This window comes from Ammospiza nelsoni, chromosome Z (genome assembly GCF_027579445.1).
Source record: "Ammospiza nelsoni isolate bAmmNel1 chromosome Z, bAmmNel1.pri, whole genome shotgun sequence".
Classification (NCBI taxonomy): Eukaryota; Metazoa; Chordata; class Aves; order Passeriformes; family Passerellidae; genus Ammospiza; species Ammospiza nelsoni.
In genome coordinates, this window is record NC_080669.1 from 71,743,446 (window position 1) to 71,758,546 (window position 15,101).

The following is a 15,101-nucleotide window of genomic DNA, read 5'->3' on the forward strand; positions in this document are numbered from 1 at the left end:
GGTGTGGAAAACAAAGCAGTGATTACTCGCATTTTTGGAAAAATCGAAACTTTTCATCCAGCATCTTTAAAGCCTGTCTAGAGAGACTCCAGGCTGTCCTTTATAGATATGGAAGGAAGATATATATTATAATTTTCATAAGTAGTTATAATAGTTAACTTCTAGTTTAAACATTTTCCTTTTTTTAATTTGGAATAAAATAGTACCTAAATGAGAATGCATTTAAAACACTCTCATCTGTGAGAGAGACCTTTGCTTTACCTGAAACCAGAGAAATCCACTGATCTCTGTTTTGCATCTCCAGTTGGGCAAATCTGAGCAATTTGCAGAAGTATTAACTAGAGACAAACTCTTTGTGGTTAATAGAGAAATTAGTGGCAGGAAGACTTATAGAGTAGATTTTAGTGTGTAAGTCTGGAAAAAAAAATTCTACACAAGAATAGGATTGAAAAGTTATATTCCAAATAAAAATAAACAAACCCTATTTAGAAATTCTTTTTTCTGCATGAGACATGAGACTCAAAGACATTCTCTAAGGTAAGCAAGCACTGTAACCCAAAATGTTAAAATCTTAAAATGCTGCTGAAAAATATGAACTACATGAAATATCTGTGAGCTGTGAATTCTCCAATTCTCTGTTGATGAAAACAGTAAGATAATTTAATTCTATTTCTATGGTGTGGAACCATTGTGCATTAATCAGAAGCCTAGCTTGTAAAAACAGGTTCTGTGAGACCACTAATCAGAAAAGGCAAGACTTGATGAAAAAAGGAGTTTCTTGTACCTTATAAAATTATTTGCCTGTGCAAGATATGTTTTTCTTTGAATAATCAGAACAGAAAAGTGCGTTCCATCCAGGGTAGAAAAGCCTAGTTTATTGAACAATTTGTTTTGGACTCAGATATTCCCAAGGACACTGTATGAAAAACTTTGTCCTTAAATTTTTGGTGTTGCCTAGAAGAAAAAATCAACAAGTTTTTGTTCAGTTCAACTCAGGGAGAATTTTTTGCTGGATTGATTATTTTTTCCACCTTCACATTTTTGAAAAACACATGAAGGATTTTCTATCACCCTAGTCTTTTCTTATCTCTGTGATCTACAAAACAAACATTAATTACATTACTTCTAATGTACTCTGAACATATTAAAATGTAACCTAAGGTAGCTTGTTTTTAATGAATGCTTTCTAGCTCAGGTAATTATTCTCATCAACCTTCTAGTAAGAAGGGCTTGGTTTGTTTTCAGAGATAGCAAGTCTGTCTTTACCTTCAGACCTGCCTTCAAGTACGTGAAGGAGTTCCCTAGAATCTGGATACCTGCCTGCTGAGAGAAAGCAATTTTACAGGTAAGAGGAGGAGATCTTAAGCTCTGTTCTCCAGGTAGGAATTCGTAGTGTCTGCCTGGGCAGATTGTTTCAGCAGCATGTGCTTCATCGAGGTCTCAGCACACTGAAAAGGCTGTTGCTTCTGGTCATAAAAATAAGTAGTGTCATTTTCTCTTTGCGATGAATTCTTTCATCCAATCATATTCCTGTATGCAAATATACCATGGCTGGTTCAGATAAAAAGCACAAATAAAGCCAAGAGCTCAGTCAGGGTAAAAATCACTGTATTCCCTTTATACCTTATTTTACCTGTGTTTCAGGAGCATCCTCGAACTTCTCAACTGCAATCATGAAGAAACAAGGCTCAGATGGCAATCCTGCTCCAGTTATGCCAGCACTGCCAGAACCATTGAAAGACCTGAAAATTAAGTACACCAAGGTTAGTAGCTCTTACTTTTCCTAATCTTTCTTATACATTCACTTCAGACAGTAGGATGTGGTCATTTTAACCTTATATGAACTATGGAAGACACTGTAAATCAGTGCTTAAAATGTTTATTCTTGCTAAATTCTGATTTTACACATCTTAAGAAATTATATTCAGTGATCATTTTAACCTAATTTAAAGCACCTATATGTGCATGCATGATAGAATTGTTCCACATTCCACTTGGTGTGGGTGTTGTTTGTTTTTCCTGAAACAAATTTTCACCAGTGGTAAGGGTACCAGAAAGTATAAATGGAACAAAGAAGGAAGTGTTTCTACTATATTATTTTTCAAAACAGTGTATTAAACCAGCAAATTAAGATGTTAGCATACTGCATTGTGTTATAATCAGATTCAAATAATTATACCAGATAAGCTTACATGGAAAGGGATACGTGAAAACAAAACTAAAATAAAATTAATTCTGGTCAGATGTTTACATTTAAGAAAATGAATCTGGTTTTGAATTTGTTTTTCAGGTAAAAAAGTAGCTATAAACTAGATATAGTCTACCGATCTAACTATGTAATATTACCATAAACTCCTTGAAACAGAAAATTCTTTCCATATAAAGTTAGAAATATACAGATAAAAAAAAACTTCTAAATCCCAACTTGTGTTTCCAGCTTTAAAAGACTGCTGGTTTTATACCATAACATTGTATCATTGCACACAGATATCTGCTAGAACTTTGGAAAAGTGTTGACAGAAACTTTGCCCTCTGAAACATTCAGGTTTGAATTGATCAGAAAGGACCTCTTAACTCTGGAGGGTCTTGGTTACTGTTCTTTTATTTTTCTTGATATCATTGTGAGGGAAATAATTTTATTTTTCAGAACCACTGTTTAATTTCTTTTCCTAAAGTAGGTATTCATCTAAATTAGTTCTTTTAAATTCCATACTATCCTTTTTTTCTAATGGAAAAAACTTAAACTTATTCCACTACATGTCTTTCTTGAATAAATCACACTGGATCTTACTTTGTAAATATTTAACAGGAAAGATATGTAGTTCTGCCATGCAGTAGCCTGCTACTGCTCTTCCTGTCTCAAAAAAAATTTATTTTACTCTTTGATTTTTTAGTTCTCTAAAGGAAAACAACTAATACAAAAAAAAGCACCAAGTGATGTAACTGAATATGCAAAACACAAATTCCTGTAAATATTTCCATCCTTCTAAAATATTTCATTATTAAGAATAGATTGTTTTAGTACCAAAAAACAACCAAAGGCAGCTCACATTGTTGAAAAGTCTAGTTTGTAGTGTACAGCCAAGGAGAGTGTCACATAACAAATATTTATTTTGCCTTCATAATAGGTACCATTTCCTTAAAAGCTGCATATAAATTCTAACTGTGTAGAAAAGCAATGTCCTTGTTTACAAAATCTAGCCCATGGCTGTGGAGGCTTGATTTTTGCAGTGCTTTTCTCCTCTCTTCAAATATTACATAGGATTGTTTGAAAGCCCCAGCAGTGTATTGAGGGAGAGGGAGTTGGGCAAACAGAAATGTCACCCCATACACAACATTCATTCCCCAATTTAATAAGGCCTTTGCACTCTTGTGTACCCATCCCATTCCTCTCCTGTCCCGTACAAGTTGGAACATGGGATGTGGGTGACTAGTAACACTGGCAGGATCAAGATGAGGGAAGCACTAATTACTGCTGGTGTATTAACCTTTCTGTCTAAATCAGCTAGAACCAGATCCTTCATCTTCGTAACCTCCAATTTTTCTACCATTGCATAATACCGACAGTCATCACGAAGGATCTGAGGAGAGATCTGCAGGAGATGTTCCAAGGACTCTCTTTACTTAACAGTCTCTCTCTTTTATTTTCTGTGTTTGGAATCATTTATGGCTTTTCACAAGGCTCATTAACCAAATGATCTATAGATTGATATAGATATATTTCAGAGTAAGCCTTTTGCATATGGTATAACACTTAACACTTTTCATGAAATTTGGTTTTCAGACATCAAATCAAACGTATTTTAAACACTGAAATTGGCTTTTGGATTTTGAACCATAAAGTAATCTTGATTTGGTTTCATATATGAACCTCTTTTAAAGATTTTTCCATTAACCCAATGTGTTTTGGTAGCTAGCTAAAAATGTGTTAGTAAATATTTTACTTAGACAATGATTACTTGACAAATGCTTTCTGTCATGATACTTTCACATACACTAAACCCTGTAGTACTCCTTTAATCAGAGAAACTAAGATTAGTTAATTATTAGATTGTCAAATTGCATGAGGGGAAGAAAAGGGCTGAACATTCTCTGGCTCAGCCACATGTGGAGTATCAGGAAGTGTTGAAGGGTAAGACATGGTGAGTAAAGAAAAATTATAACTGAATATTAAAATGCTGCAGCCACCAGCCTCAAAAACAAAGGTCAGGCATAAAAGCTCAAAAATGTAGTTGGAATATCTGGGAAAATGAGCTAGAAAGTTACTACAGAAAGTTACTCTATTTAAGATCAGCTCACTTTGTGGACACAGAGTCACTGTGGAAAATCAAAAAAGTTACATAATATTTAATAGAAAGAGTATGTTCTCTGATTATTAGTCCATTGCAGCAGTAAAATGCAATTCCTGCATAAATAATAGCATATTGCAAGAGAGAGAAAGAAAGTTACATGCAATATTGGCCAAATATAAAATTCTTTTAAGGAAAAACTTGAGGGGGAGAGAAAAAAGAGATTTCACACCAGCATCTATATTGACATATTTCTTTAAAGCTTAAATTTTCCTCCTTTGGTAGTACCTTAAGAAATGACACATATTTTAATTGTACTGTTTGAAGTACACAGTGGGATTTCATAAAATAATTTTAGACTAGTAAATTAAAACTTCTAGCACTTGAAATTAGCCTTGTCTTGGGCCACAAAACTTTAAGGCCTAGATGTATCTACAAAATTTACTACCAAGTAAATTTTTATTGCGTTATTGTACTCAAGAATCCCTGAATGGCTGTCACAATCTCTATAAGCAGGAGTGGACAGGTACAACAGTTATTCAGCGCTGTGCACCACCTTGCACGAGTGATGCTGAGCTGCCTCCAGCACATGTCCAGCCTTGGCCCTGGTGTCTCCCCATTGTTCCTGGCCTGTAAAAACATGCTCTTTGTGACATGGCCTGCTCCACAGTCCCCACGAGAAAGCTTGAGACCAGTCAGAGGAGCAAGGGCTCAAATCTGGGGATTACTTTTATCTCTGTAAAACAGGAAACTGGGCTCATTTGAAGAGTATTGCCAAGAAAAGTTTTGTAATATCCAGGGGCAGATTTAAGGTGGGAAGAAGCTTTGCTTTTTCTTATACTGTAAGTTTGGAAAAATTTCTGATATCTAAACAAAAGGTAGCTCCATGTTTAAAAAGCTATCTTTAAAGCTAAGTTAGGGAAGGTCACTTTTTAGTTAGCTCCATTACTTTTCTTGACTACATCTTTGTATGAATTATAATGTAAATCAGAATTAGTGAATTACATAAAAATTCCACCAGAACAAACAGTGAGTTTATAGAAAGATGCTGAATGTGCAACAGCAGAAATTTTCTTTCAAATCTGTACTTCTAAATTATTATGCAGAGGGACTGAAGCCTGAAACACTGTACAGACTGCATAGCAAAAGGATACAATTCATAAGATGACGACACCTAATGTGAAGACCCAAAAATTTCTTTCAGCAGAGCTATGGTGTTTGTCAGAAGCAAGGCTGTACAGAGTAAAATGCTTTCTCCCTTCATGCAGCTCAGACACAAATATGGCACTTCCCATCTAGCAGATACTGCAAAATTAACTCAGAATTTTTTCAAAGTGTTCCAGAACTGAAGGAAAAGAAACCACTGAGATGGCAAAAAAAAAAAAAAAGTCTAAGTTCAGATCTTGTGTATCCATTCTCTGTGTTCTCTGCTCAGGTCACCTGAGTGACAAAAACAACTGTGTAAACAAGGACAGAAATACTTGCAGGTTACCTTGACACGAAATGGATGGTATTGGATAATTTGAACTGAAATCAATCATTTCAGAAATGCAAGATTTTATTGCCCAATGACATTCAGGAATAAAGACATCAAAGGGTTTTTGACTGATGCTGCTTGTGCTTTATCTAAAATATGAAGCTCCAACAGTGTAGTTTCATCTGCTGGAAATCTGTATTTCCACTTCTACTGCAAAGAAAGTGAACAGTCACTTACTCTTTGGGTTGTTGAAACAATAATTTAAAAAATCTTCTCTCCTAAAATTCCAGTGAAGAGTTACAAAACATCTGTATCCATATTCCTAAATCGTTGCAAAATAAATTTGTAGCCCTGAACCTGGTGGGCTGTAGACAGTCACCACAGACAACCCAGTGCACAGCACTTGCCACGGAGGGGTAGATCCTTAGCACTTGTGTCTGAGGAGCTGTCAGTGGAGTTCTGACTCACTAACAAAACACTCTAACCTGTTGCAAGGTGATCCCAAGCATTGTTTTCCTCAGCAGGTCAAAGCTGTTGCTAGAGGCTGCTGTTAGCTGGTGCTTAGGTGTTGCCTGGGCTTAGAGATCCACATCCTGTGTGCAGAAAATACTCCACAGCAATTTATGAGCATGGCTGCATGAGTACAGCTGCCTGAAATGTGTTAATGCAGCTTACATGAGAGTTTCGATTTCTTTCCTTTCCCATCTTTCTTACCCCTATTTTGCAAGGCCACTATCTAGCTTATGAAAGACATATGGGTAGATTGAATTATACAACTCTGATAAAATATTGTGTGTTTGTGTATTTATATATATATATAATATATGATAATCAAGTTATAATTTAAACAGGAATGGTATTAGAAACATTAATAAGAAATATATTCAAAACTAATATTATGGGTGATATTGATTGGTGCAATAAATGTAGTATTCAAACAAGTGCTTTAAGTATTTCCAAAAATGGTATGTTTTTCTATTATTCCTTTCACAGACAGATATGAATTTGGCATACTGTAACATCATGGCAGTGTTATGTTAATATTTACCTTTTACTTTTTCTCTTTTCTTGGCAATGGCTTTTGTCATATTAACCATTTAACTGCTGTCTCTGTCCTTTTTCCACATTGGAATTTTGTGTGGGTAATCTTATAACTTGCTTCATCACTTATCAGAAATTTCTATGGACTTAGATATTTATTTCAGATAGCTTTTATTAAATCAGGAGTTTTCTGGTCAGTCCTGATGGTCGGAGGTGGAAATGACATTATATAAATTGCCCACAGAATAACAAGCAAAAAAATACAGAACTATATTAATACAATACAGGAATATATTAATATATTAAAAGATTATTGCCATATCCATTTATGGATGGTACTTTTATCAATATTGATGATAAAATAATATTAATAAAGTATTAATAAACTATTGACCGAGTATTAACAACTACTCAACCAGTTTTAATATTGTGCAGAAAATTTATTCCCTGAAATCTGTGACGTATTTATGACATGTGGTTGTGGTGGAAGGATTTTTTCCTCAAGTTTCTGTGACCAAAGACATTTATCCTGCAGTTCTGGCATCTCGACACTGTCTTGCCATGTCTTGAGTCAACCATCATCTACTTTACCTACACCAAAGTGTTTTCTGGTCTTCTATTTCAAAGTTCCTGTTACTCTAAGCAGCAACACTAGGTTCTTTGTCCTAATGGAGAGTGCTAGGTGATCTCACTGCTAGACCCCTGTGCTAACTGTGGGTCAAGGTGCCTTGACACTAGGAAAAAATCACAATCTGAGCTCAAAATAGCCAGTACAGTGAGTCAGAGCCTGGCATGTCCTTGCAGGTGAGAACAATTAAGATCTCACACTCATGCCTAGAATGCAATGGCACTGGGAGCCACTGAGAAGGGAGTGCACTGGCCCACCAGCATCAGGAGGGTGGGCTCAAGGCACTGGTGGCACAGCTTAGCATGGCACACCTGCTTCAGCACTGACTTGAACCCAGAGATCACAGAGGGTCAGGCAGAGAAGGACAGGTGCTGTTAGCTTTGGACTGTGTACTGTGTCATGCCCACTCCAAGTGTATAAAGCACTTATTAGCAACTTATCCCCCTCTTTTCAACAGCTGTGCATTTATTGGGTCTTTTCAATGACAATTTCCTTTCTGCTTCAAGGTTAACCTACAGTTAAAAAAGAAATTAAACCACTTTGATCATTTTACCAACAGTGCCCCAGAGATGGCAGGCTCTAGAGTAGTACAGATCTGGTGCCCCCACAGGTAAGACCCAGGCTCTGTTTTGCATTTGTGAACAGAGATAAGTACATCAAATTTCAGACAGAGGTCCTTTTGTATGTCCTAAGCACACAGAACTATCTGGGTGCAATTCTGCGCAATGTGCTCTAATATCACCCTACTTGAGCAGGGAGATTGGACCATATGACCCCACTGCAGTTCCTTCCAGCTTTATCCATTCCATGATTCTTTAACTTATTTGATTTATTATGACAGGGATTTTTTTCAGTCAATTTCAAAAAGCCCTGCTATTGCTTTTGTTTGTTTGGTGGTATGGATCGGTTTAGTTTTTGTTGGGATTTTCCTTTTTTTGGCAGGAGAGACTGAAGATAAGTCAAAGAAAAGTTAATTAAAGCTGTGATTTCCAAGATATTTTTAATTCAATACACTATACGTACTAAATCCAAGGATTGGTTTACTTCTGTCAGGCCATGTAACAGAAAGGGCCTGCATTGTTACCAACCCTGTGAGCATGGGAAACTCAGGTAGTTTTCCACAAGTCATTTAGGGCTGAACCTCCCTTCTACTTCAGACAGGAAGGACCACTTTACAACAGCATATTTTTATGACATGAAACAAAATAAAACTGCAATGAAGAGAAAGTTTTCCTCTCCAAAGGAAGTGAATTTTAAAAACCTTGTCATGGTTAAGTGTGTATGTGATTACTCATCTCTTCAGGATAATGTAATAACAGCTGTCCAGTTTTAGTTCAGACATCTATCAATCTGGCAGCTCTCAGCTTTGAAAGGTAGGTTTATTCACTAAAACATACAACAGACAGCAGGTATATATGTGTCACTAATATTGTTGCACTCTTTCTTCTCCTGCAGATATTTATAAACAATGAATGGCATGATTCGGTCAGTGGTAAAAAATTTGCTGTCTTTAACCCCGCAACTGAAGAGAAAATCTGTGAGGTTGAAGAAGGTGACAAGGTAGGGTTTTCTTTCTTGCCCTTAACTGTAACTTTAATTTCAGTGTATCTTAAAAGTAGGAAGGCAAGCAGCAATCTGTGTAATGTAAAACCACCTCAGATGGACCTACTTCATCCTGTATACCTTCTTTCACAAACTCTTTTTTTAATAAACCATAATATTTTTTAAAGAGACGCTGAAAAACTGCTTTACCTTAGGCTCATATGAGAAAAGTTCTGAAAAAATATTTTTACTGATTTGTTTTACTAATATTATTGTTTCTTTTTCTAATCTGTGGTCATTGACATCTAAAAATTTAGGTGGGATTTTATTTTATTTTTCTGATATGTTTTCTTCATTACAAATTAATGTAATCTTGTCCACGACACATTGATATAAGGCTTTTCCTTATAGAAAATATAAAAAGGACAAATACCTACCATTTCCCACAAATTCTGTGATGATCACTACCATGTGTATTTTTAGCTATATGTAGTCTCAGTACTCTCCCCTACAAATATTTTGTTTTGTGAAAAATATATTGAAAAACATATAGTCCTAAAAATTACTTTCAAACTGAAGTTAGCCTATCAATTGTCTCTAATTTCACAAAACTGACCTCCTTAAAGCATGTTGAATCAATGAAGCAGATGACTAAAAATATTGTTCAAAACTGCAAAGAATTTTTTTTTTTATTCTTATGAGATTCTGTAGTGGAAAGTTTCAGATAGACGCAATCAAAGATATAATGAAAACCTAAGCCCTGATCTCTGTATTTTTGTTACATTATGTGTTTTTCTTATGAACAGGATTTGCCTAGCACTACTATATAGTTTAAATGTAAGGAAGGTGGTAGTTTGTTTTTTTTTAAAATAGGATAGACAATGTGCTTAACAGTATTAAAAGTACTGACCAAAGAAAGGGGTTTTTTTATATATTCTGAGAAGGAAAATACAATAAATGAAGGTTTTATTTCCACTTTATGAGATGACTGTAGCTGGAAATAAAGCTGGTTTTATAATTATTGGTCTGGTCCTTGCACATATGTATTTGATTTTCTACAGTTCTACTTCAAAGTTAATCTTGCATCCAAAAATGAAAGGTTTTTTCACATTTCTCACTAAATGATATATTCATTTTAGTCAAGAAATGTGCATCTCTAGAATGTTGTGCATAAGTAGCATTTTTTTAAGCTCAGCATCAAAATGTTAATCATGTTTTTATTGAGTAGAACAAATGTAAAATTTGTAAGTTTTTCTGTGTTATAAGTTCACCAAAAATTATGGCCAATATAATAAGCACATGCTTTTTTCAGGATCCTTTAATTTACTGTACAGAAATTCACACTGAAATAAAATTCTTTTTTGAGAAATACACTCAGAATCATCTTCTCATTACATCTTTCTCACTCTCGTCTGTAATCTCATCTAATAATCTTTGTCTCTAATGTTGTCTAGTACTTGAGCAATAGTGACCACAAATTAGCAAGGTCATAATGATGTCACATTTAAACATTTTCTTTGAGAAACATGTCTGAGAAAGTCTGACTTTTAATTATTTCACCTGGAATGAAATAATTTTAAAAAATCAAAACACCTGAAGTTTTTCAAAGGTTTTTCTTTTCTTTAATGCCACTATAAGTAGTGCTGAGACACTGATAATTTCTCATCTCTACATTAAATTGCTCATAACCTGCAACTGTTCAGTTATCATTCAAAAATTTTGTACTTTCTTTCCTTACAAACTCTCCAACAATTCATTAAATAAAAGAGATAATACTATTCAAAACACAGGTTTGCTTTCTCTTCAATAATTTTGCAAACTAATGTGTAATGACAACTGCTATTAACTAAATTGCCTAGTGAATTGTGCAGATCTAGTAAATTACACAGCCTTTATGAACCTAATATGCAAGAGGCTAGACTTCAGATAATGAGCCAAGAGATTTTAGGAATTTAATTTGTGCATACAATAGGGTTGACAAAGGGCTGTCCACTGCCTTGCAGTGGTATTTTAAAAAACAAGAGGGGATTACAAAGAACAGACATATATGTGGGTGGGAACTGTTTTCTTCCAGTTTGATGGCTCTTTCAAGCTACATTCCTAATCCTAAAGGCCCCTAGTAATAATAAAGCAGCTCACCTAATAGTCAGCATATGTAAACTAAATGTACTTCTGTAAAAAATCTAAATTGGCTCAGAAAGGAGTTTTTATACTCATAGTGTAGATTTATGTAATGAAATTAAATTTCATACAGTTGAAGAACAATTTTTTTTATTACTTTTCATTTGCAGCCCTCTCTTATTCTTATATTATTTTTCTCAGTTTTTATTATTTCTGCACTTCTAGTAGAATGAACACCAGACAATGTAGCTTTAATTTACATCATTCATGTTCATATGATATTTTTTTCCCTTCTCCTTTTCCAGTTAAGTCCAAGCCACCACCCTTGAATCCTATTGCAACAATATAGAAAATTTATGACAGGGGTCACAGATAGTGATAAGGTGATTCACAACATGCTAGAGATTCTGGAGAAAATCAGTCTTAATTTGGTATATTTTAGGTACCTGGTGTCAGTATCTGATACTGACTGGTCAGTATCACTCTATAGAAATGGCTGTGTTATTCATATAGTTCCTTCCTATCTTTTCCAAAATTTCCTGGAAAAACTTTTGGAATTTATGTGGCTTTCTGCCTCAAAGGTCTGTTCTGGGCTTTCCACTAACACACCATACTCACAGCTTCTTAAAATTAGTTGATGTCTACCAATATCAGTTAAAGATTCAAGATCTAGTTCATGTTTTAAACAATTGACTATAGTGTTGACTTAGTCAAATTTGCTGATTTAGTCAATCTTGCTAATTATTCCCCTGGAGGAGATATTAACAAATAGCAGGACAAAAAAATGTTTAAGATATCCTTCAAACATTGCATGCAAATTTCTCTGGGAGATGTAGCATATATAGTAACTCCTTTTTATTCTTTCTTTCCTCAAAATTTTCCATTTCTTACAAAAAATCAGTATTAAATCTCTTTTTTATGTCACCAATTTTTGTTGGTAAATTTTACAAGAATATTAAATTACAGAAGAATTCCAAATACTAAAAGCCTTTTTTCAAGAAACTGTAATTGTTTTTCCTTAAATCCTGGAATACTCTTTGCACAGAATGGTTTCATTGTAGATTTTTCATCCATAATGGAAGCCAAATGATAAATTACAAAATACGTTAAAAAAATATCAGTGGACCAACGAATTAGCTGGTATAGACAAAGACAGTGCTTAGACTTCAAAATACGTAGGCTTAGCTTTTTTAACATGCCTTATTTTTAAAGTAATTTTATACATAAATATTTCTTAAAACTTTCCAAAAAAATTATTGATTTGTCTTCCTTAATAATAAATTTGTGTTCTTTTTATGAAATGTCCTAAGGAACAGGCTTTTCTAACCTGGTCTTCATTGCCCTGTAAAATACTTTCAGATGAGAGGCAATTAAGCATTTACCTTACAGACCCAGACATTTCTTTCCAAATGAAAGAGATTAAACTATATCATTAATGCAAGTGCTTGATATATAGGAAGAGCTTAAAAATCTAAATTTTAAAAATAGAGTTCTCTATATATATTTTTATTTTGGAAATTTGAGAACCCATCTGTTTCTCATAGAATTTTACATTCCTGAAATAGCAACAGAAGTGTTTGAAAGAAAATAACCCATATATTTAACATTACTGGTACTAATTTTTATTAGATTGGGGTTTTTTTTCTCTTATTTCAACTTTATGTCGAACTTATGCTAAACTTTACGCATTGAACAGCAAAGAAAGGCTTATGACAGAACCAATTATTGATCACATAAGTGTTTTTGTTTTCCTCACAGGCAGATGTAGACAAGGCAGTGAAAGCAGCTAGAAAGGCTTTTGAGCTCGGGTCAACCTGGCGCACAATGGATGCTTCAGAGCGAGGAAGGCTCTTGAATAAACTAGCTGACTTGGTCGAAAGAGATCGTCTGATTCTAGCTGTGAGTATGATATGTGAACAAAAGGACACGGAGAAAAGTCCTGATTTTTACAGAGAGATATTAGAGAGTTTAATATGCCTACTCTTTGGGAAGCTGGGTTGTCTCATTACTTGTTTTTTTCTCTGTAGCAGATGGACCTCTCTAAGCCGGCCTGCACTCTGGTCTATTAACACCCCATATCCACAAAGTACTTGAGTTCTGATTCGCTTTAAAGTGATACTTAAGCTGCCTTAACTTAAACCACAGTAATTTGAATCACTGATTCTTAAGAGCACGCTAACGTTGATCCCATGGTTAATACTTGTCTAAACCAAAGGCTGAATCAAGGCCTAAACTCAAATCAAAGCCTGAATCAAGGCCTAAACTCAAATCAAAGCCTGAATCAAGGCGTAAACGCAAAGCCTGGCTCCATGCTTATAGATGATACAAGTCAGAACTGGGAAAATTTGAATTTCATGACTCTATATTTTCTCATCACTAATCCGTCATTAACTCCAGCTTGCAACTAGCAGTGAATGATAAAGCTTAAGGAGAGCCAAAGACAGCAATGGATTATTTTAAAAAGAGCAATAACATGAGTGCTGGGGAATGATGCCCTCTCCTTACAAACCGCTGTGTACTGGCTATTTTACCATACTTAACAGAAGACACATAACTTGTAATGTTTTCACCTACACATTGTGAACTAAGGCAAGAAATTACATATAAAATAGAAATACATCACCAATTTGATAAAGGCTAGTATCCTCTCCTCCTTGCAATAAACTCCACTTATGATATTATTATTAAGGTGACTTCTCTGCTATTTCAAATGCATTCTGGAATTAAAACTTAGGAGGGATAATTGTTTGTGCTGAAGATGAATCCCGGTTTTCTGTAAACAGCATAAAAATTTAGACAAGGAGGAGTATCCAGCATTCAGGATGATCACTCAGACTGATCTAGTTTGAAGTATTTATCCATTAGCCCCAATATTCAGGGGCGTGGAAATTAATCCAAACCACATTCCTTAGATTTGGCTGAAAAGCGACACTATTTAGAGACTCTCTTCTACATAAGTATTTATTTTTCATAAGGAATTTTTCTCACTTAAGAATTCTAGATGGCTCAGATCTTTCCTTTGCACATCAGACACTCAAGGTGTAATTAGGGTATTTTTTACAGGACTTGAGCTTGCTGATATTGTATTTACATCAGATATTTGCACAATCTCCTTCCTAATGTCTTGATCTGTGCTTGCAAAATATTTAACATAAAGTAGAACTGATTCATATGGGTGAGAAGTTTTTTGAGTAAACCTTACCACTCCAAATGCACTGTGACCATGCTATCTGCATAGCTCAATACAAATAAAACATCATGAAAATTTCTCACTTTGAAATTGCTACATTCAGGTTTTCAAATTGTGTTCTTCAGAGGGGAGTAATCTAAATGTTTGTTCTAAAGCTGAAATCCTCAAAGTGAACTTCCTAAAGCTAAATTACAAAGCGTAAGCAAAAGAACTATTATCAGGATTTGATATTAACTGTTTAATTTTGCTGTTGTCTGCAGACAATGGAAACCATTGATGGTGGGAAGCTCTTTTCCACAGCCTATCTAATGGACTTGGGTGCCTGTATCAAAACTTTACGCTACTGTGCAGGCTGGGCTGATAAAATCCATGGGCGTACTGTTCCAATGGGTGAGTAGTTCCGAGATAACAAAGCTACAGAACTGAGGCCAACACAAGCTGTAAATAACTGACTTTTTTCTAAAAGTTGTGCAACACAGAAAATATTTTCGAAAGTTTTTAAGGTAGGTTATTAAAGAGTTGTCATAGTTCTCAGTTTAAACATTGAGTGTAGGTCTTCACGTTTATTTCTTGTTCACACTACTAACAAGTATTGTTTATGAATAAAAAAATTTTAACCTGTGCAAACATCTAAGAAATGTGGTAGGCTCTTTTGCATTGCAATGTATAGTTTATACAAGGCTACAGTAGTGAGGCCTGGGTGTCTACATATTTAAGCAAAGATTAGCACAAAGCTGTAATATTTACTTCAGTGATGGGATAATGTGTTAGGAAAAGTACTATGAGATAGGAATGAGGAAACAGCACTTGCTA

At 34.8% G+C, this 15,101-nt stretch overlaps 1 protein-coding gene across 1 annotated transcript in view; it reads left to right on the forward strand.

Moving 5' to 3' along the window:
* Nucleotides 1–1,591: 1,591 nt before the first annotated feature.
* ALDH1A1 (aldehyde dehydrogenase 1 family member A1) overlaps nt 1,592–15,101 on the forward strand; it is a 29,056-nt gene continuing 15,546 nt past the window's right edge. The window contains exons 1-4 of the mRNA XM_059491958.1: nt 1,592–1,763; nt 8,891–8,995; nt 12,857–12,997; nt 14,549–14,678. Coding sequence (XP_059347941.1) covers nt 1,674–1,763; nt 8,891–8,995; nt 12,857–12,997; nt 14,549–14,678 — 466 coding nt within the window. The 5' untranslated portion in view covers nt 1,592–1,673. The remainder of the gene's footprint in view (nt 1,764–8,890; nt 8,996–12,856; nt 12,998–14,548; nt 14,679–15,101) is intronic.